Here is a 22407-nt window from a genome sequence, read left to right as displayed (position 1 = left end):
ACCCATTTGTCCTTGGATAAGAGAACCCGAGTGAGAAGCTGGAGGCCACTCAAACACAGCCTCGTGAACTGAATAGGGGAGAGTGGGGCTGCTGGTGGAGGAACCCTGCATTTCATGATGATCGCCTGCTTTCAGAAACCGGGTGAAGCAGGGAGTGAGCGGGGTCACGAGGTGGCCCTGTCTTCGACTCCAGCCCCTCGCCTTGAAGAAGTGATTGGGGTTGCAGAGTTGGTCTTTCAGAAACTGGCATTCTCCAGTAAGGGGAGGGGAGGGGGATGTTCTGGGAAGGTGGCCGGAGGCCTGTGAAGGGGGTTGTCTGAAGCCTGTGCTGGTGTTTGTTCTGTGAGGGCGGGTTGGCTGAGTTTCCCATGTGCCTCCCACTCCCCCATGAATGAGGACATCTGGTGAAGAGCCAGGGAGGAGGGGGACGTTTTCCACATCATGGACCAAGATCTGAAACAGTGACTGAAAGACGTTTGAAGGAGAGAAGGAACCTACGGACCGACTATCAAATTCCAAGCACTTTTTCTCGCTGTTGAGAGTGGGCGCTGAGAGCGCAGTGAATCACCATTTTTCCTTGGGCTTTTGTTTTGTTGAATGTGAGTTCAACGCGCTCTCTCTCTCTCTCTCTCTCTCTCATTGAAGTTTTATTTGAGGGCTGGAGAGAGGGAGTCAGATCCCGGGAAGCGAGGACTGGAAATTGACGCGATGGCATTTGCTCCGAGTTTGGAAACGGACGCGCCGCGATGAAGTTTCACCAAGTTTGCTTGCCAGTGGCGCCATTTGTCCCGCAGAGAGGCGAGTGCGGGAAGAAAGGCTTTCTCTAACTTGGCCCCTGCAAGTCCAAGATGTCTACCGGGTGGGAGTCTTTTGTGAAGGCGGCTGCGAGCTGCTTGCTGCTCCTCGGGACTCTCCTGGAGCAGAGCGGCACCAACCGCACGTCCCCGCACGACCGCTGCAAGAAAGTTTCGGGCTGTGAGCCGCTGAGGTTCAACACATGCCTGGGCTCCGCGCTGCCCTACACACACACCTCGCTCGCCCTGGCCGAGGACTCCGCCACGCAAGAGGAGGCACGTAACAAACTGGTCCTGTGGTCAGGTACAGCATTCAAAGGCTGCGGGGATAGTCCCAAAGCAGGATGTGTTTTCCCTGAAACAACCCAATTGGTGAAGGTCCAGTGCACCCTTCCTGTATTTTGCACCATATTAAATGGAAGATGCTGTCAAGGTTTTCAAAAGAAGGATTGATTGCCTCCACAGTCTGAAAGATGGCCTCTGGAGGGAGAGGAGTGTGGGCACACAGGTGGATCATGTGCAGTTAGAAGAGATTTCCTTGAATTTGGCCCCCAGGTTCACTGTGATTAGTGTTGGAATGTAGGAAGCAGTGTATACACATAAATGTCAATAACTTAACAACATGGTTAAGTGCTGTTTGTTGAAGGATAAACGTTGGTGAAGAAAGTGGGAAAGAATTCCCCATTTCCTTGGATATAGTGCCAAGGCTTTTTTTTTTACCCCGAGGGTAAAAAGAGCCCATAAGACCTGAGTTTTATGTCTCATCTAAAAGGCTCATCCCCACCCACGATTCCCGTCTCGGTATGATGATCTTCATGTTGGTGACTTTCTTCAACAAATTGATCAAGATCAGTCGGCAAAGTCGAGACCCCAGTTCACAACCCCTTTATCGGCACCTGTGTCCTTGAAAGTCAGGTCCCGAAGGCATATCCTAGATCCTGGCCTCTGGAGGGGAACCTGGAATTGTCATAATTCATGTGGAGATCGATGATGCAGACAGGAAAAGAACGAAGACCCTGGTGAATGTTTGTTGGTGCAGGAGAAATGGGTTTTAACTTTTGGGGACACAAGCCCCAATATTGTGGAGCTGCTTTGTTGGGATGGGTTTTGGTTGAATTGGATTGGAATTTGTGTTCTTATGAAGTGAATAATTAGGGCAGTAGACAAGGCTTTCATTTAAGTAGTGGGGAGTCAAATAAGGGAAGACGTAGAGAGTTTTCAAGAAGAAAGTGAAAGCGTCGGGTTCAAAAAGGGGTAACAACCAGAGAGATGTTTGGTGTAGTCTCATTAACACCATGCGCAATAGTAACACTAGATTTCCATTGGGCCCTTCCAATTACAATACCTTCAAGCTCACTTGTTTTTCATGCATAAGAAAACATGCCATCCATTTATAGACCTGCTTTGTTAAATAATAGTCTGCCTTTTGCGTCCCCCTACTGAAGTGCATCGCCCCTCACAGTCCTCTATTCAACACCATGTCAGGTGTTTGCCCATTCATTTAATACATCCATAACCTGTTGCAGAGTCCAATGGTCATCATTGTATTCTCAACTACCTATTTATTGTGTCATTAGCAAAGATTCTATCCCCTCAGCCAAATTATTGTCAATATAATTGAAAGGTAGGGATTGATCTTGGGAGAACTCCATTAGTTATACTTTCCTCAACTGGAAATGTTCTATTTATCTCAATTCTTGATGTGTGTTAAATGGTCTTCATATTAACACGCTTCTCCTGTTGTGCGCGAGCCTTTTATGTGGTACCTTGCCAAATGCCTTCTGCAAATTAAAGTAGAATACCTTGATCAGTTGCTCTCAATTGATTCGACTTATGATTATCATTAAAGAACTCTGGGAATTTCCTAAGACCACATTGACATGGTTTGATTGGATTAACCTTTTCTAAATGAATATTTTGTATTTGATTAGAGACTCTAGCGTGATTATAACACAGATGTTGAGCTACCTTACCTATATTTTTCCACTTTTTGGCTCCATCCCTTTTTGAACAAGGTTGACATTTACAAGATTTTCCAATCTTCCAGAACCCAGTGAATTTGATATTTTTTTTAAATTAATGACTCCGTTATCTCTGCAGCACTTCCCTTAAAATCCTTAGTTATCTGGTCCTGATGACTTGTCTGCCTTTATTCTCATTAAGCTTTTCCAATACTCTGTCCTTTGAAATGGGATTGTTACAAGTTCTTCCATCCTAATTGAAATGGGCATCCTCCAACTTTTCCAGGCTTTCTTTATTTTACCAAGTATAATGGCACAAAATAGTTGTTTAAATTCTCTGCCATTTTCTTGTCCACTAATTTAATTTTTCCTGTCTCAGACAGTAAAGGACCCACATTAACATCTGTCAATCTTTTCCCTTTTAAAACATCTACAGTTTTGCTTTCTCGTTTACATGCCAAGATTTGATCATCAGAAATAATTAAGACATACAATTAAAAATAATTGTAATTAGGACCAATTTTAATGGAATAAAAATGAATCTGAAACAAGTAAAAAGGAACTAAATGTTGAATGACAAAATCCTAATAGACCAATTGGCTTCTTTTAAGGAAGAGTTGGTTAAGTTATGATTGAGGGGAAAGGGAAGAATTGACAAAAGAGATATGGGATAGGATAAAGCAAGAAAGGGATGTTTATGACAGATGGCACATTCCAAAAACTGATAAGAACCAGGTAAATTACAAGAGAATCAGCAGGGGAATGAAAATTAAAATTTGAGAGGCAAAGAGAACCAATGCCAACATAAATTGAAATTCAAATTTTCTATAAGTATATGAATAGTAAGTGATTTGTATGTGGAGGAGTGAAGCCCATCAAGTTCAAAAATGGAACCTGCAGAGAAACGTTGGGAGCATTATTGAGTATAATCCAAGGCAGACTTGATGAGCAGAATAGCTTATTTTTGCTCTTGTATCTTAAGGTCTTCACCATGGAAGAGGTTGGTACAGGATATGGTAAAGGAACAATACATTGAGGCATAAGATGGGTAAAAATTGATGGCATACAAGTATTAGAAAAATGGGCTGAACTTAAAATAGATACATCACCGAGGATTTTTAATTTAATCATTTGTATTGAATTTTTTTCTATGTAAAACAAGAAAAATATGGTTTTCAGGTAATTACAATCTATCCGAGATTAAAAATGAACATTGCAACTAGTAATAAACAGACAGAATTCAATATTATATCTCTTGTTCCTGCAGAAAATAAAAGCCAAAAGAAAAAAGACTGGAACTAACTAACCCCTAAACTAAACTGGGATGCCTTAAACCAATAAAAGGGTTACAGTAATGATATGTTGGTGAATTGCCTTATATATAAATAAGTAAGTTCAGGAAGACAAAATAGAAACCACTGTATTATAAATTAAACATTAAAATATTCCATAAAAATGTGCCACATTTTATTAAACTTAACTTCAGTTTAAAAAAAACATTACATCTAATCTTCTCGAAATTCAAGCATGATAAGGTTTGAGTCATCCATTGAGGGAGGGATAGAGTCTTTCCATCTTAGCAAAATACTACATCTAGCCATTAAAGTGGCAAAAGCCATGACATGGCAATCTGACACCGATAATTGACTGTTCTCTATCACCACACCAAAAAAAGCTGTAATGTGATGAGTTGAATAGTAACAGAGAAAATACGGGAAAATGCATAAAAAATCTTCGAATAGTGATCTAATGCTGAACAGGACTAAAGCATATGAAATAAGGAAGCAACCCCATTGCAACATCTGTCACGTACAGGGTTGATAGTAGGAAATATCTTAGCTAATTTATCTTTGGATAAATGTGCTCTATGTACTCTCTTGAATTGAATAAGTGAATGATGTGCACAATGGAAGAGGAATGGACCAATTTTAAACACTTGGTCCATATATCTTTAGAAAGAATAGTTTGTAAGACACCCTCCCAAGCACTCTTAATTTTATTTATAGAAACACAATGTATTTTAGAAATTAATCCTTTTGACAAGGATTTAACTGAGAAAATAAGACAATTACTATCATGGGAGAATTTCTCAGAAATTCTCTAACCTGTAAATATCTAAAAAATAGAAATTGGAGAGATTAAATCACTTAGGATTTTGAGGGAAGCAGAGCTCTTTCATAGCTTTGTTAATGCTTGAATGGCAAATGTTACTCTTTTGTTCATGGGTAAACCCAATGAGGTACAACCTCAATGGTGGTAAGGTTTTTAGAAATATTTATCTGAAAGAGTAATAGTCATCTTGAGGAAAGTGGATTTAATTGAGGCAAGCTAGCACAGATTTATTAAGGTTTCAACTGGTTTGAAAGAAATCTTTTGAGGAGTTAACAAGTAGAATTGATGAGGAGAAAACAGGCAGTGTGGTGGACATGCCTTTTGATAATGTGCCATATATCAGCAAAGTAGAAACATAAAAGGGGCATTGGCAGCACGGATACGAAGCTGGCCAAGGAATTGACAACAGAGGCCTGTCGTGAATGCTTGTGTTTCAGACCAGATGTTGACAAGTAGTGCATTCCCCAGAGTTGGGATTTAGGATCATGGTCTTTTTAGACCCAAATGTATAACCTAGGCTCAGAGATAGAAGCCACAATTTCTAAAAATGTGGATAACACAAAACCTATTATTGTGAACTGTTTTTAAAAAAAAAAAATTAGTTGAATATAAACAGGCTGGTGGAATGTACAGATGTGTGGCAGATGAAAATTCAGGTCGGATGAGTGTGCGTGTAGAATAAAGAGTACTATTCTAAAAAGGAGCAGGGGGATGTGCAGGTATGTGTTCATAAACCATTGAAATTGATGGAAGGTTGAGAAAAAGGTTAATAAAGCACACACAATTCTGGGCTTTATTAAAAGAACATATAGTATCTATGCATAGAAGTTATGCTGAACCTTAAATTATTGTACTCATTGTTATTGTATTTTGGTCACCATATTTGGGGAGTAATTTGGGTGGTTTGCACAGTGCCTTTACAGCGCCAGCGATTGAGACTGGGGTTTGATCCCACGCTGTCTGTAAGTTTTTTGTATGTTTTCCCCATGTCTATGTGGGTTTTCCCCAGGGGCTCCAGCTTCTTTTCACCATTTGAAACGTACAAGGCGTGTAGGTTAATTGGGTATAAATTGGGCAGCATGGACTTGTGAGTCGAAATAGCCTGTAACCATGCTGTTTGTCTACATTTAAAATAATTTCAAAAGGATGTGATTAAATTTATGGTTATGATTCCTGGGATGAGGGAACATATTTGCAAGGATAGATCGGAGACTGTGGCTGTTTCCCTTATAGATGAGAAGGCTGAGGGAAATTTTGATATATAAAATGATGAGGGGTCTGGAGAGAGTGGAGAATGGGAGGCAGTTTATTTGGTGGAGGTGTCCAGGACCAAATCCATCTCCAGTTCATAGCTTTCCAATTGGAGCTTGAGTCAGTGCTTGAAGCCAACCTTTTTAATGGTGTCATTTCTTTTTCAGGGCTGCGGAATGCTCCAGGCTGTTGGACCGTGATTCAGCAGCTTCTGTGTGCTGTCTACATGCCGAAATGTGAAAATGGCAGAGTGGAATTGCCTGGTCAGGTCATGTGCCAGATCACGAGAGGTCCCTGTGCTATTGTGGAGCGGGAGAGAGGCTGGCCCGACTTCCTGAAGTGTTCGATTGACAGCTTTCCTGAAGGGTGCCAGGTAAATGACTGCGACCCAATGATGCTACTGCTAGTGGCCAGTTTGCTCTTTACCTTATCAAAGTGGTTGCTCGCCAAGTATGGGCAGGGAAAATTAATAGTCAAATTGTAACCTATCCCATGTGTACTTAGAAGTATTCCAGAAGAGACAACTGCTCTTAAGAGCAGGTTGCCAACCTGCTGTTTTATGCTCAGTTATAAGTGGTAGGACACAGAACCCCATTTGTGGCAAGTGTGTTGATGTCGGAAGCTAAAACCTGATAAGCAGAGATCCTTCTGTCATTTAAGAGAAGGTTGGATGTGCACGTGGAGGTGAGGGGGTTGGAGGGTTATTGGCAGTGAGCGGGACATTTGAGCTAGTGGAGTTGTTCTAGTGAACCGGTGCGAACTCGAAAGGCCGACATGGCCTGTTTCCACTCCGTATATGGCATATGGACTGGAGAAGGAAAGTCCACATAAATATAAAGTTAAATTTGTCTCTTTCAGAATGAAGTTCAGAACATAAAGTTTAATACATCTGGCCGCTGTGAGGCTCCTCTGGTGCGCACAGAGAACCCCAAGAGCTGGTATGAGGATGTGGAAGGGTGTGGGATCCAGTGTCAGAATCCTCTCTTCACAAACAGCGAGCACGATGCCATGCACGTCTACATTGCTATCTTTGGGTCCGTCACCATTCTCTGTACATTCTTCACACTGGTAAGTGCTGCCCTCACTTGGCCATTTATGGACAGTAAAAACATACAGTAAATGCTGGAGGAACTCAGCTAGTCTCGCAATGTCCATAGGAGGTAAAACATTCTTTACATCCTATTACCGCAGACTTCCATGTTTCACTCTGTTTATGGACAGTACCTTTTTAATTAAGCACTCAAATTGCTTGACCTCAGTGAAAGCCCAGCACCCATTGAAGGGAAGTTTTTTTTTCCCTCTCTCTCTCTTCTCTTGCTGGAGTTAAATTTCACAAACATGTGAAAGTAAATTTTAAAGGTTTTGGCAGTGTATCAGCAGAGGCCTGCTGGGAGGCTTGTTGCCTGAAGGCTCCCTGTTGCAAGACAAGCTGTTCGGCACAAAAGTAGGAGGTAGAATGACATTTCCACACTTTCCTCTCCTGGATCTATTCTTTGCTGCACCAAATGCAAGTCTTAACATTTGTCAATGGCACCTAACTGCTGAACAGAGTGGAGTTGGGTGCAGCATGCAGTTCCCTCCAAGTTCTTCCAGCGTGGTGGTAAGTATTCTCTTCCCTGGATCCACAGGGGGATATCCACCTCTCAATGGAAAAATGTTATATCCTCCAAGGTTTTCAGGACACCAGGCCACACTACTGGAATTTTTTCCTGCGATGGTTCTATACATTGCACAGCAGGGAAAAGGAGAGTTAGCGAGTAACTGGGGGTGTCTGGATTTATTTCTGAATGAAATTATAGGTGGAAAGGGGATTAAGTTTAATATAATCAATTTGACACAGATTGTCAAACACTCATCCTTTTCGTCATCTGAAACTCGTGATTAGATTTCAAACTATAATTCATTCCCAGGTGTTTGTTATTCTCCATACAAATCCTCTAAATTAATTGATAAGATTTTACTCAGCAAATCATTTTGGATATCCATTAATCAATAAATAAAAAGCTTTCATCCTCCAATTAAATTCCACTTGAATCTCCCATTCCTTGAAGCCCTACAAATAATTCCAGTATGCACATCACTTTGAGGTATCTGTGAGGACAGAGGTATTGAATGTCCGCTGATAGCCGGTTGTGTTGCTTATTTTAAGAAGCACTCAATTGTTGGTCTAAAAGCAAAAAAAGTTACTGGAAATTTGAAATAAAAATAGAAAATGCAAGAGATACTCAGAAGATTGTTTATTTCTGGAGATGATGCCCAGAATTAATGATGCAGGTTGATGAACTTTCTTCAGAACTCTAAAGCTAGAAATCAAGCATGTTTTAAATTGCAGAGAAGGGGAGGATGGAGGGAACAAAGCAAATATAAGTATAAATAGAAGCAGGAATTCTGATGACCCATCGAGTATTTCCAGTGATTTCTCCTTTTATTCTACATATGTTTTATTACTTTGTCTAAATTGTAATGAAATGAATAGTTCCATTTCTTAGCCATAAAAATAAAACAACCAGAAAGAAATGTATTGTCAGCATGTAAGACAAGATGTAGTATTTGGGTAGCTGCAGAACATATTTAATTGGTATATCTTATACAGACTGTAGTCTTAAGGATATGTTCAAAGATGCTCCAGTTCCCAGTCCATTTTCTCATTTTAATGACTTTCTACTAAATGTTGTTGGTTTCATTATTTGAAAAGATTGTTGACTGTCTTGAGTATTATTGACAGGTCTTGCATTATTTGGAGTTCTATTTCAGTCTTTCTTCTCGCACCTAATTATTTTCCCCTTGTCTTTTAGGCCACCTTTGTTGCTGACTGGAAGAATTCTAATCGTTATCCTGCTGTCATCTTATTCTATATAAATACTTGTTTCTTTGTTGGAAGTATTGGATGGCTTGCGCAGTTCATGGACGGGGCAAGGAAGGAAATTGTGTGCAAAGCAGATGGAACCATGCGACTTGGAGAACCAACGTAAGTTCATCCCACACTGGCTTTTCCTGAAGTGTCTTGTTTGCCTCATGACAGTTTAGTTCTCTTTGTAGTCTCTGAATATTTTGTATTGAATCACTGCCACAAATGGAGAATCTGTAACGGAACCAACGAGCGGGTTGGGGAATGGTCACTAGAAAAGTAAAGGGTAAATGAGTTGGTTTGTTCCTCTCTGTCACTGTTGCCTACCCATCATTTCTTTGGATGTACAACCCAAGTTCCATCTTCCATCACAATTAACCACATGATTTGTTGGCTGGTTGGAGAACCAAAAGGTTTTATTACATTGGACTACACATTTTTTGTCCAAAAGGTTTGCTTGCTGGGAAAAAAAAATGGGAATTATGATGGACAACTTCAAGCTGAACACAAAGCAACATTAAATTAATTTTTATTGAATGTAGCATTGCGTTAGTTCAACTGACCTAAAAATGTTTTGCCACAGATTTTTGTTTGTATTCAGCATGTGATGCCTCTCACGTCAGCATTGATGGTCTCTCGTTGCCCTAAGATCGCTTTTCCACAGTCGCAATGTCCTGGTGAAACCTTTCACCATGTTCACCACTGACTGCACCAAGATCAGCAGGGAAGACGTTCAAATGCGAATGCAGGCAATTTTCAACGACATGCTGCACTTCATGGTTTTGTATGATTGGACTTAAAAATATGACAAGAAATGACAAAAATAGGTTATATCTAAAATAAAATGGAATACGATAGGAGATTTTCATGATCAGCACCCCAAAATTCAGAAAATAGACCCAAAAAAATGTTCAGTGTAATTATAATCTGTGAGTTTTCTGGTAACCATAAAAGACACTAACTTTACTCATTCTTGATTTATTTAGCTACTTGAAATTAAACTTGTCTCTCCAGATCAAAAATCCAGGCCACTGAAAACTACTGAAGAAACTTGATCACAATGTCATTTTGACCCTTTCATTGACATTTTATGAGTGGTTGTTTTAAGTAATGAGAAAGTTTAAATAGGAAGTTGGTCAGACCAGATGGCTTTGCAAGCAACACCCAGATCACAAAAAAAAGCACATTTGTCTCTGAGCTAGAGCCATTGGTTTATATATCACTGCAGAAAACCTCAAGTCAAGCCTCGAGAGGTGCAGCGTAGATCAGACCCTTGTCTATGACAATCATGGAAATCCCACTTCCCTCCCCTTGACGGCAACTTCTATCCTCTCACTGGGCTGAGAGACTTCTGTGCGATTTGAAATGCTGTTTTGGTTGTGATTCTAAAATGAAGCCCTGTCGACCCTCTTAGAGAAACATAAAAGACAGCAGATCATTGTATCAAAGAAGATGAAGAATTTATTCTGCTGTTGAGACCAATATAAATCCGCCAACTTACATTATTTATAACAAAATTCTTATTTGTGGGAGCTGATTGTGTTTAAACAGTAGTTGTGGACATACTGAATGACCTCACTGTAACTGCTGTTTCTCCAACAGGTCCAATGAAACACTCTCTTGTGTTATAATATTTGTGATTGTCTATTATTCTCTCATGTCTGGAGTGATCTGGTTCGTGATGCTCACCTATGCCTGGCACATGTCCTTCAAGGCACTCGGTACCACATATCAACCTCTCTCTGGCAAGACTTCCTACTTCCACCTTATTACCTGGTCAATCCCATTTATACTCACTGTCGCCATCTTGGCTTTGGCTCAGGTAACCGCCGCATTCGGTATTTCAATGTTGTTGAAAGGTTTTGTCCCAAAATTTTGACAATTTCCTCCCCCTCCCACCCCATTGATGCTGATTGACCCACTGAGTTCCTCCAGTAGATTGTTCCTTGATTCAGTACATTCAATTGTCCCTGTCTTGCAATTGGATAAGTTTCTATGGAATGACAGCAACTATGGTCACAGCTGGATAACGTGAAGAATTCTTAGTTTAATTTTCAGAGTGTGTTGATGAGCATAGCAGTGGGGTACAAAAAAATTAGGAAGTCGTGTATGATTTTTGAATGATAATTCATGTATTGAATAGGTCGTCAACTTTATGACTTTCTAGAAACATAGATACAGGAGTTGGCTATTATCCCTCATCTTCCATTTCAATAAGATCATGGCTGATGTGTTAGATACTGCCATGTTCCTGTTTTTCTCCATATTAGGCTTTAACAATATTTGTTTTGCATGGAAGGGAAGTATTCTGCCTGGAAGTCGGTGACTAATGGACCCCTGCTCTCCATGATTTTTATAAATGACCTGGATGAAGAGGCAGAAGGATGGGTCAGTAAGTTTGTGGATGATGCGCAGGTTAGAGGAGTTGTGGATCGAACTGAAAGTTGTTGAAGGTTACTAGAATGCAGAGTTGGGTGGAAAAATGGCAGATGGAGTTCAATCCGGATAAATGTGAGGTGATGCATTTTGGAAGGACAAACTAGAAGGCTGAGTGGAGGATTAATGATCGGTTACTTAAGAGTGTGGATGAACAGGGACGTAAGGGTCCAAATCCATACATCCCTCAAGGTCGCTGCACAGGTTGATAGGATAATTAAGAAGGTCAATGGGATACTGGGCTTCATTAAAAGGGTGATTGAGTTCAGGAGTAGAGAGGTCATGTTGCAACTCTACAAATCTCTGGTGAGACCACACTTAGAGTATTGTGTTCAGTTCTGGTCATCCCATTACAGGAAAGATGTGGAATCTATGGAGAGGATGCAGAAGAGACTTAACAGGACGTTAGCTGGGTTGGAAAATAAGCCTTATGAGGCAAGATTAGCAGAGCTGGGACATTTTTCTTTGTAGTGTAGAAGGATATGAGGAGACTTAATAGAGGTCTACAAGATTGAGAGGCATAGATAGGATGGACAGTCAGCACCTGTTTCCCAGAGCAGGATCAGCAAACACCAGAGGACATTTTTAAAAAAAGTGAAGGGAGGGAAGTTTAAGGGAGGCATCAGGAATACTTTTTTTTTTAAAGACGTAGAGTTGTGGGTGCCTAGAATGCCTTGCCAGAGATGGTGATGGAGGCTGAAACATTAGGGGCATTTAAGAGACTCTTAGACAGGCATGTATATGGAAGAAAAATAGGTTACAGGGTAGGGAGGGTTTAGTATTTTTAAGGAATATATGGGTTGGCACAACATCGAGGACCTGTTCTATGCTGTAATGTTTTGTGTTCATTTAAAATCTGAAATTCATAATTGACTGCAAAGCAGTATCAAATTTATACATCTTCTACGTATAGGAGAGCATCCTGATTTAATTTCTTGAAAGTTAGACTCTAATTTTTTTTTTAAGATTATGTCTCCTGACTGAGGACCTGCCAAACCATAGAAATAGTTTTTCTCCATCTAGTCTCTTTCCGCTTAAATTAAAAAAAAAAAATCAAGCAAATCCCTCCTTGATCTTCTGGACTCTGGGACACATTGCAGTTTTGCAATCTTCATAATTTAAACCCTCGAGTAAAGGTATAATTTTGGTGAATAATGGCGGCATCCCCTTCAAGGACAATATCATTCTTTCAAAGCCTACTCAGAATTCCTCACTGAATGTTGTCTGTTGAGGATTTTGTATAGTTGCAACTTCACTCCCTCTCTACCCTTGATCTTTAAAGATAAAAGCCAGTGTTTCATTAATAGTTTTGTTTATTTTCTGTACCTAACCTTGACAATAGATCAAATCTAGAAAGTGTACCGGGATGAGGCCCAATACACTTTGATTTGTCTTGTAGTGTGACAGATCATTAAAAAAAAACATATTGAGATTGATCATGATTATCAATCTAGAATTATGATTTAAATTAATCCCCTTTGTGCTTTGTATGTACTCTTTACTATTCCACAGTTGGTTTGATCCTTGGTTTGTACATAAAGTCTATGTCCAACAAACTCTAATGAAATATTCCTATCCAAATGTCATGTAGTAAGATTATCTTGTTCACAGGTGGATGGAGATTCTGTTAGTGGGATCTGCTTTGTCGGATACAAGGATTATCACTTCCGGGCAGGATTTGTCCTGGTTCCAATTGGATTGGTTCTACTGGTTGGTGGCTATTTTCTTATAAGAGGTACGTAGCATGGGCTTGTCAGAGAAATCCTAAACTTTCACTCCTCACATCTAACGTGCATAGTGGTTGCAGTATGTATAATCTACTAAATGCACTGCAGTTATTTGCCTGGGCTACCCTAACAGCACCTGCAGTCTCTACCACCCTTACAAATATCACCACCCTTATTTCTTCGTCACCACTGTTGAAATCCTGGAAATTCCTGCATAAGAAATCTGTGGGAGCATCTTCAAAAGAAGGTGAGCTTTTCAAGAAGTTGTCTCTACATCACCCTCTCTAGGACCATTTGAGATGGGCTATAAATGCTGGCATTATCAGCAATGCCCAGTTAATAATTTTTAAAAAAATTCCACCAATCAGTTCAATCAGAGTTGGCTTGTTTATAATGTCACTTATCAACCTTGGCTCTGTAACCCTTGATAATTTTACTTGACAAAAGCCTATCAATCTCTTCCTTGAAAACTTCATTCAAGTCCAACACCAGTTGTCTGTTGATGAGAGAGAGGTCCAGGTTTTCATTGGTTGTTCCTGATGCTGCATACGAGTGCGTGGGAAAATGTTCCCTCGCAAAAGAAAAGCTGATCGTCAGTTAGAAAGTTTTCTTCTCCTTCCTCTTTTATACTGATAAAGTTCTTTCAAGGAGCTCTTCTCTCCTAGCTGTGAAATGTGATATATTTCCTTTGAATAATTTGCTGATTTTTCTTCAGATAGGAACAGAACAAAACAATACTCTATCTCCAGGTAATTCTACCAACCTATTAGATGGCTGATCTTAACTCTCTATCTTGGTGCTGTGATCGTTCAGAATTTTGATGGGTAAAGGTATAATGAGAAGTTGAAATTTTCTAGCCCTCTCTACCTATCTCTGCTGTCCAGTGTCTAAGACCATTCTGGAAAGAAGTGTCAAATTTTCAATATTCTGTGCACAAAGATGCTACATTTTCTCTTGAAAAATATGTTTTCTAATTAAATATTGAAAATTGATAATTTGCAGATTCTTTTTAAGTTGATCACAGGCTAATTTCAGTTGATCCCTATTTCTGTTACAGGTGTCATGACTCTGTTCTCAATCAAAAGTAACCACCCTGGGCTCCTGAGTGAGAAAGCAGCCAGCAAAATTAATGAAACAATGCTACGTCTGGGTAAGGATTGGTCAACCTCAGATCTTAACTCTGTACATTCAGTCAATCCATTTCACTTCTCTGTTGTGTCAACTGATTGTTCAGGTTGACACACCCAGGTCGTGGATCATTCAGGATTTTGTGGGAGATCTTAAGAATTGCAGATTAATCTCCTGCAAAATCCTGCAAGCTAAGTGGTTGGGAGGGAACCCAAAAGGACAATAATGTGAACTGAGCTCCAGGGAATTTAAAAGGGCAAATTTTCTGCTGTATTGGATATTATTCCCATTAATATCCCAACATACCTTAATTGGTTTATGTTCCAAAATGTTAAACAGTATTATAATTAAAATTTCCCATGTGGTCATTAAGTTTAAAAGAGATGCAGAAAGTTGGACCATGGTGGGTTTAAAATGAATTTATCATTGAAATCTATTGCAGTGCATTACAAGGGAGAAAGAACATGGAAGGGGACTATAATATTAAGGGTATAATTCTAAAATAACTACAGGAGCAATGTGGTTGGGGTGTATTTATACAGGAAAAAAATGAAGTATGTAGGACAGATTGCAATAACAATAACAACTTTATATGTGGAAGCCAAGAGAGCAAAATAGATTGTTGAACCTCTCTAAAATATTAATTTGGCCATTGCTAGAACAACGTGCCCAAATTTCACCATGAGACAAACTGAAGACAGAAAGAAATGGAAACTATTCCCATTGGCAGAAGTAACAAGAACTAGATGACACAGAATTAAGTGATTGACAAAAGTACTGTAACTAAAATGAGGAAACGTTTTTCACGCATTGAGTACTCTTGATCTGAAATTCACAAACCAACAGGTTTTTTTTTTAAGCCATATGGCACAGTAACATGCCATTGAAGGAAGGAAACGTTCAAGGCTTTGGGGAAAGAATTGGGGAATATGACTGACCAAATTACTTTTGCAGCAGGTTTAATCATAGATTGGAACAGTCACTGTTTAGCTGTAATGGTTTAATTAGATTCTCGATAATCTTTACCAGCAGATATTTCAAATAGCAGTAGACCAACTAATCTTCATCATTAATGAAAGTTATAGATTCCTTTTTGAAACCCATTTCCATACAACTACCACTTTCCATTTATTTCATTATAATGTAGAGAAGAGAATAAATCAGTATTGCCCTTGTCCTCATTTTCTAATATTGCAGAGAGGTTAACTTGAGTTGATTCCTCCTCATAATACTGTTTAAAGTTCTCCATCACAGTGTTTCTTAGTCCTCACAATTGCAAATAAATGGGAGCAACCTTGCATGTTGTTACCTATAGGTGAATGAACTTGCCTTATTGCTGTGGAATTAGGATCATCTGCATATACCAATGTGGGTCCTCTTGTTTGAGCCTTTGTACATTGCTGTGAGGGTGCAGGCATGTGGTGGGAGAAGTTGGTGTTTACGTTGGAATCATTCTTGTTTTATGCAATTATAAACTTATGGTGTTCTCATGATTTGAGTTTTATTTTTCAGGTATTTTTGGATTCCTGGCATTTGGCTTTGTTTTCATCACATTTGGCTGCCATTTCTATGACTTCTTTAACCAGGCTGATTGGGAGAGGAGTTTCCGCGATTTTGTTCTGTAAGTAACTCCTTTCAGTCCACCTCTTGCTCTGTAAAGGGCTTCTCTTTAGCTATGACTTATCCACTAGGGAAGACTCAAAGTAAAATACTAGGATTTGGAAATTTTGAACTCCTAAGGTCGTCATTAGGATACCACATTGAAAAGTGGTATCTTTTGCAAAGCCCTGATCTATGAAAACTTACATTTGAATATAATGGTGAACAGAATACCTCAAAAGCTAGGATTCTTTCAACATTGGTTTGAATTCACAAATAAACTCCTTCTGTGGCCTACCACTTCTATGAGAATGGTATTTCATAGGTTCTCTTTGTTTCTGTGTAATTTGCTTATTGGAGAATGATACCAGACCAGAGCAAGGAGAAAATAGTACAGCCCAAATAACAATATCAAAGCTTGTTAAATCTAAATATTGTTTACACTTCAGTTGTCAGCAGGTAGCAGGTTATTCCTCTAGCTTTTCCTTAGTAATCGAGCATAGACTGACACTTAATAACTGAGGACGAGGGCAGTCTTTCATTTGTGATGGTAAAAGCTCTTCATTGGATGTACCTGATCACATGACACTACTTGAAAAACAAGGAATATCTCCTTGGTATTCTGAGAAATACCTCCCTCCAAAAAACATAATTGAAGGCAGATTCTGTTCAAATTGGATGCTGCATTTCACCTCATTGAATTAGTAATTTAACCAATAAGCTCCTTGGGAAGCACTGAGGTATTGAAGGGAGCTCCCTAAATGAAAATATATTGCTTTCTAGTTATAATTCAACACTAGTTTTAAACTTCACACAGAAGTCGTCTGTGATTGAAACAGGATATGACATAATGGGCAAGTTGCATGTTATGGTCTGGTTAATTTATGTAAGTAATGAGAAAGTATTTGATTGTTTGCATTTTTGTGTGTGTGCTATTTATTTTTCTGTTTGTGAGGTTTGTTTGCATGTTTGTGTGTAGATTTGCCCTCTGCACACATCGCAGCATCATATTTGATTGACTTGACGTTTTATCTCTCAGGTGTGAAGCTAATGTTTCCATTGCTGAGCAAACCAACACACCCATCCCTGAGTGCAGCATCAAGAATCGGCCCAGTCTCCTGGTGGAAAAAATCAACATATTTGCCATGTTTGGAACAGGTATCGCCATGAGCACTTGGGTATGGACCAAAGCTACAGTCTTGATCTGGAAAAGGACATGGTTGAGGTAAGAGAATTCACTCTGCCATTATATGATGGTAGAAAAACATTTCCTTGTCATTTTTATGAGCTTCTATTATGTCTGGATATTTTGATGAGAAAGGGGATAGAATTTATTTCAGAAAAGGTAACCTTCAAATAAATCGATTTTGGTAAATGGCAGCTTAGCATTGAAAAATAGAAGCCAAGGATGGTAAAAACATAAACCATTGCACTGAAAGATATAATGTTAAATATGAGGAGGATATAATGTTTGTTTGTTAGTAAAACAAAAGGTGGAATTATAATACTGAACAATGGTTGGCTTGGCATGTAATAGGTTTGAAAAGATCCATAGGACAAAGATCCAATGAAGTAAGATTAGGGTATAGGGTCAGTATGTCTCTGTTATCATGCTTAGATTCAGCCATATCAAATTAATTTGTGAAAGGTCTTGTGAATCCTTGAAGACATCATGGACTTACCAATTCAATTCAAGGCTATCAATTAGACTATCGAGGGAATAGGGTCAATCATTTAATGAAATGATGTGGAGGGAGATTTTAGCCTGATTTTTAATTCATCCATCCACAGATATCACTTCTTTATTTGACCTCACCAATTTTATTTTCCTGAACACTGACTATTTTGAGGCTGTTGTGTTAAATTGAGGCTCTGGAATTCAGTCTAATGAACATTGGTAACCAACTCATTGTGGAAATTTTCTATATGCTCTCTAATACAGTGTTCCCAGTCCCACTTACTTTGTTTTCTAGGAAGCCAAAGGGTTGATATCTTAGTTGATGTCTGAGGAAACAGGGGGAAGTGAAATAGTTTGTGGCACAACTTAGATGTGAATTGAAATATATCTCTCAAATTATGTTGTCACGAATTACTGACAAAGGATTGGTATCAGTCAGTTCAACAAGTCTCAATTATCATTAAGATATGTTGAGAAACGGATACAAATGGAAGTAGACTTCAACATCTTCACATTATAGTCTTGCTATTTCACTACTGTTCTGTTATGGACAATAGGGATTATTGCAAACATCTACTTATCATCATCCTCCTTCTCAACCAAAATTGAATCCCGCCTTACTTTCAGAATTATTGGCCGAAGTGGTGATGAACCAAAGCGAATCAAGAAGAGCAAAATGATTGCCAAAGCTTTCTCAAAACGAAAGGAATTGCTGAAAAACCCAGATAAGGAGCTATCATTCAGCATGCAAACTGTCTCTCACGAAGGCCCAGTGGGTGAGTACTGGTTTTATTACATACGTCAACTCAAGTAAAACAAAATGTAAAAATATTGGAAGTACTCTGTCGTTAATGTTTTTGATTGTGACATTTCATTGGAACTGGCAAAGGTAGCAGGTTTTTAATGAATAGGGCATGTGTTGGGGAGGGAGGAGATGGTAAAAATAGAAGGTTGGTGCCAAGAATGAAAGCCAGGAGAGAGTAAATAACAAAAGCCATATAGGGAAATGATCATAGCCCAAGACAGGAAACCAAACATTTAAATAAAAGAGGCACAAGTGAAGAAATCTAAATCAACACCTAAACTTTCCAGGATGGATATAATCAAATTATAGGAGAGAATTTTTTGATTCTTGTCTGTCAAAAGAGGAGGTGCTGTTTCTTAAGCCCACGTTAATCTTCATTGGGAGATAAGTCAAAGGAGGAAAACGGCAAAGCATTACAATCAAGGCTCAAGGGTTACGAGGTAGGGTTTAGTATTTTTTTGATAGGAATAGAAGGTCAGGACAACATTGAGGGCTGAAGGGCCTCATTATATTCTGTTCTATGTTCCTTTTATTGTCATGTAATAATACATAAACTTTTGTTGCTGCAAGGCATTGGCTGCTGTACCCAACAATAAGTGAAAGAGAAGCAAAAAAAAGTCCCTTCAGAGATAGTGAGTGTCCATGGATTTGCCTCCATTGCTCCCGCAGCCTCTGCAGCTGCACTGTCTCCATTTCGAACCATCGGAAATCTGAGCTCTAACTCCAAATCTCCAAAATGATCAGGAAGCTTTTAGTGCCTGAGTTCCAGGAGCCCTTCTTGCCCTCTAAACCCTCTTTTATAATTTTTTAATTTTTCACACTGTGAATCATATCAACCAAAATATATACAAACGTTTCTCATACACAGTGGCATTTTCTCCCTTCCCCCCCCACCCCTTCCTTCCCACCCCCCTCCAAAACCAATAAATATTCAACATATACAAAACCATAAAACAATGTCTTCACACAATGAAAAATAAACAAGAAAAATGTGTCATCTCCTTTTACACACTGGATCAAGTCGTTTTGTCTTCTTATCATTTTAGGGGATGGAGGTCTGAGACAAGCCCTCTCTGTTATGTTACATGTATAGTTCCCAAATTTATTCAAACAATGTCACTTTATTTTTTAAATTATATGTTATTTTTTCCAATGGAATATATTTATTCATTTCCATGTACCATTGCTATATTCTCATGCTCTCTTTCATTTTCCAAGTTGACATTAATCATTTTTTTTGCTACTGCTAAGGCTATCATAATAAATCTTTTTTGCACTTTCTCCAATATGAGGCCTAATTCCTTACTTTATGTTACTTAGAAGAAAGATCTCTGGATTTTTTGGAATGTTATTTTTTGTGTTTTTATTTAATATCTGATTTAGATCTTCCCAAAACATTTTCACTTTCGTACATGCATGTAATGTTGTTCCCATTTCCTTCTTAGAGCGAAAACATCTATCTGATAATGTTGGATCCCATTTTTAAAAAAACTTTTGGGGCATGATATATAAAACTTGTAACCAATTATTCTGTATCATGCGTAACCTTGTGTTTATTGTATTCTTCATAGTTCCAGAACATAACTTTTCCCATACTTCATTTTTTATCTTTGTTTAAATCCTTTTCCCACTCTTGTTTGGGTTTATAGCTTATTTCATCATTTTCCTTATCTTGCAGCTTAATGTACATGTTCATTATAAATCTTTTAATTATCATTGTGTCTGTAATTACATATTCAAAGCTGTTTCCTTCTGGTAATCTCAGTCTGTTTCCCAATTTATCCTTTAAATAAGCTTTCAGATGATGATATGCAAACATTGTACCATGAGTTATTCCATATTTGTACTTCAACTGTTCAAATGTTAATAAATCATTTCCCAAAAAACAATTTTCTATCCTTTTGATTCCTTTTCTCTCCCATTCTCTAAAGCAGTGGTTCCCAACCTTTTTTTATGCCCCACACCCCTAAAAAAATTTAATATATTCTCACACCCCTTAAAGTAATAATTTATTTAAGAATAAAGGTGAAGGTGACCAAAACAAATTTGTATAATCAATTTTTAATAATATATAAACAAAAATGAAACATATGGAAAATAAAAAATATTACAACAAATTAAAAGTTGCATAAACCCTACAAAAAAATTAAATTTTCATCTATGCATGAAATTTCTTTTAAAATTAAAGAACTAATGTTGAAATGTTCATAGGCCAATTTAAATTTGATAACTCTTTTGTTCCTGTTTATTGCTTAGAGTTGTTCAAAACGTGGCACTTTGTTGCTGATAGCAACCCGCGTGTCTGCCTGTCCACCCAAGCGATTTCTAGATTTTGTCTTGATTGACGAATTAATATCTCTTTAAATGTTTTATAAAATTCGATTGGAAATCCATCCTCTCCTGGTGTTTTATTGTTTGGCGGCTTTTTTAATATATCCTGTACTTCCTCTATTTCAAATGGTTTTATTAGTTTGTTTTGTTCCTCTTCTTGCAATTTCGGTAGTTCAGTTTTAGCTAACAACTCTTCTATTTTGTCATCTTTCCCCTCGTTCTCAGTTTGGTATAATTGTTCATAAAATTCCTTAAAGTTCTCATTAATCTCTATTGGGTTATATGTAATTTGTTTGTCCTTTTTCCTTGATGCCAGTACAGTTCTTTTAGCTTGTTCTGTTTTAAGTTGCCAGGCTAATATTTTATGTGTTTTTTCTCCCAGTTCGTAATACTTTTGCTTTATTTTCATTATGTTCTTCTCCACCTTATACGTTTGTAATGTTTCTTTTTTTTTTGTCCACTAATTCTCTCCTTTTCGTTATATTATCCCTTTTTACTAGTTCCTTTTCTGTACTTACTATCTCCCTTTCCAACTGCTCTATTTCCCGATTATAGTCCTTTTTCATCTTAGTTACATAACTTATTATCTGCCCTCTAATGAAGGCTTTCATTGCATCCCATAATATAAATTTGTCTTTCACTGATTTCATATTTATTTCAAAATATGTTTTAATTTGGCATTCAATAAACTCTCTAAATTCCTGCCTTTTAAGTAGCATGGAGTGTGTTCTTGGTGGGATGTCCTCCAGTTCTATTGCTAATAACAGGGGTGAATGATCAGATAGTAGTCTAGCTTTATATTCAGTTTTCCTAACTCTTTCTTGAATATGGGCTGACAGTATAAACAAGGAGGCTTACAACTACCAAACTTTAAGAATTATAATGGAGCAGCACAATTAAGATACCTATCAGATTTTTATCAAACAAGGGAAAAACCAGATTGGACCAGATTAGAGCTAGATAAAATAGGGGAGAAGATACCTGAGCATATACTCTATAAGTGGGATGAAAAATTGGTGCAACGTAGGAATTCACCAGTATTACACCATCTGCTCAACATTTGGAAGAAGATTCACGTAGAAAGGAATAAAATAAATTATTAACTACCAAAATTAATATTGACACAAAATCAACTAATCCCTTTCACAATAAATAACCTTTCCTTCAGAGAATGGGAGAGAAAAGGGATCAAAAGAATAGAAAATTGTTTTTCGGGAAATATTATTATCCTTTGAACAAATGAAGGACAAATATAATATAACTTACGATACAAGGTTTGCATACCACCAACTGAAAACCTACTTGAAGGACAAATTGGGAAACAGTCTGAGGTTACCAGAAGGAAGCAATTTTGAATATGTGATTACAGACACAATGATAATTAAAAGATTTATAACAAACATATACATCAAACTGCAAGAAAAGGAGAACAAGGAAACAAACTGTAAACCTAAACAAAAATGGGAACAAGATCTAAACATAAAGATAAAGAATGAAACATGGGAAAAGCTATGCTCCGGAACTATGAGAAATACAATAAACACGAGGTTACGCATGATACAATACACAAGCAATACATCACACCCCAAAAGTTAAATAAATGGGACCCAACAGTATCAGACAAACGTTTTCACTGTAAAAAGGAAACGGGAACAACAATACATGCAATTTGGACATGTGAGAAAGTGGAAAAATTTTGGGAAGATCTAAACCAGATATTAAATAAAATCACAAGAA

At 38.1% G+C, this 22407-nt stretch overlaps 1 protein-coding gene across 2 annotated transcripts in view; it reads left to right on the top strand.

Moving 5' to 3' along the window:
• Positions 1–244: 244 nt before the first annotated feature.
• The window catches only part of smo (smoothened, frizzled class receptor), a 30068-nt gene continuing 7905 nt past the window's right edge, over positions 245–22407 (top strand). The window contains exons 1-10 of one of the 2 annotated variants that reach the window (XM_069909600.1): positions 245–1098; positions 6286–6491; positions 6977–7186; positions 8914–9086; positions 10569–10788; positions 13014–13137; positions 14187–14279; positions 15770–15878; positions 16896–17081; positions 18162–18310. In XM_069909600.1, the coding sequence (XP_069765701.1) occupies positions 849–1098; positions 6286–6491; positions 6977–7186; positions 8914–9086; positions 10569–10788; positions 13014–13137; positions 14187–14279; positions 15770–15878; positions 16896–17081; positions 18162–18310 (1720 nt within the window). In that variant the 5' untranslated portion in view covers positions 245–848. The other variant, XM_069909601.1, reaches the window with a different exon arrangement.

The sequence above is a fragment of the Narcine bancroftii genome, chromosome 13 (genome assembly GCF_036971445.1).
Source record: "Narcine bancroftii isolate sNarBan1 chromosome 13, sNarBan1.hap1, whole genome shotgun sequence".
Lineage (NCBI taxonomy): Eukaryota > Metazoa > Chordata > Chondrichthyes > Torpediniformes > Narcinidae > Narcine > Narcine bancroftii.
This window is presented reverse-complemented; position numbering and strand designations above follow the sequence as displayed.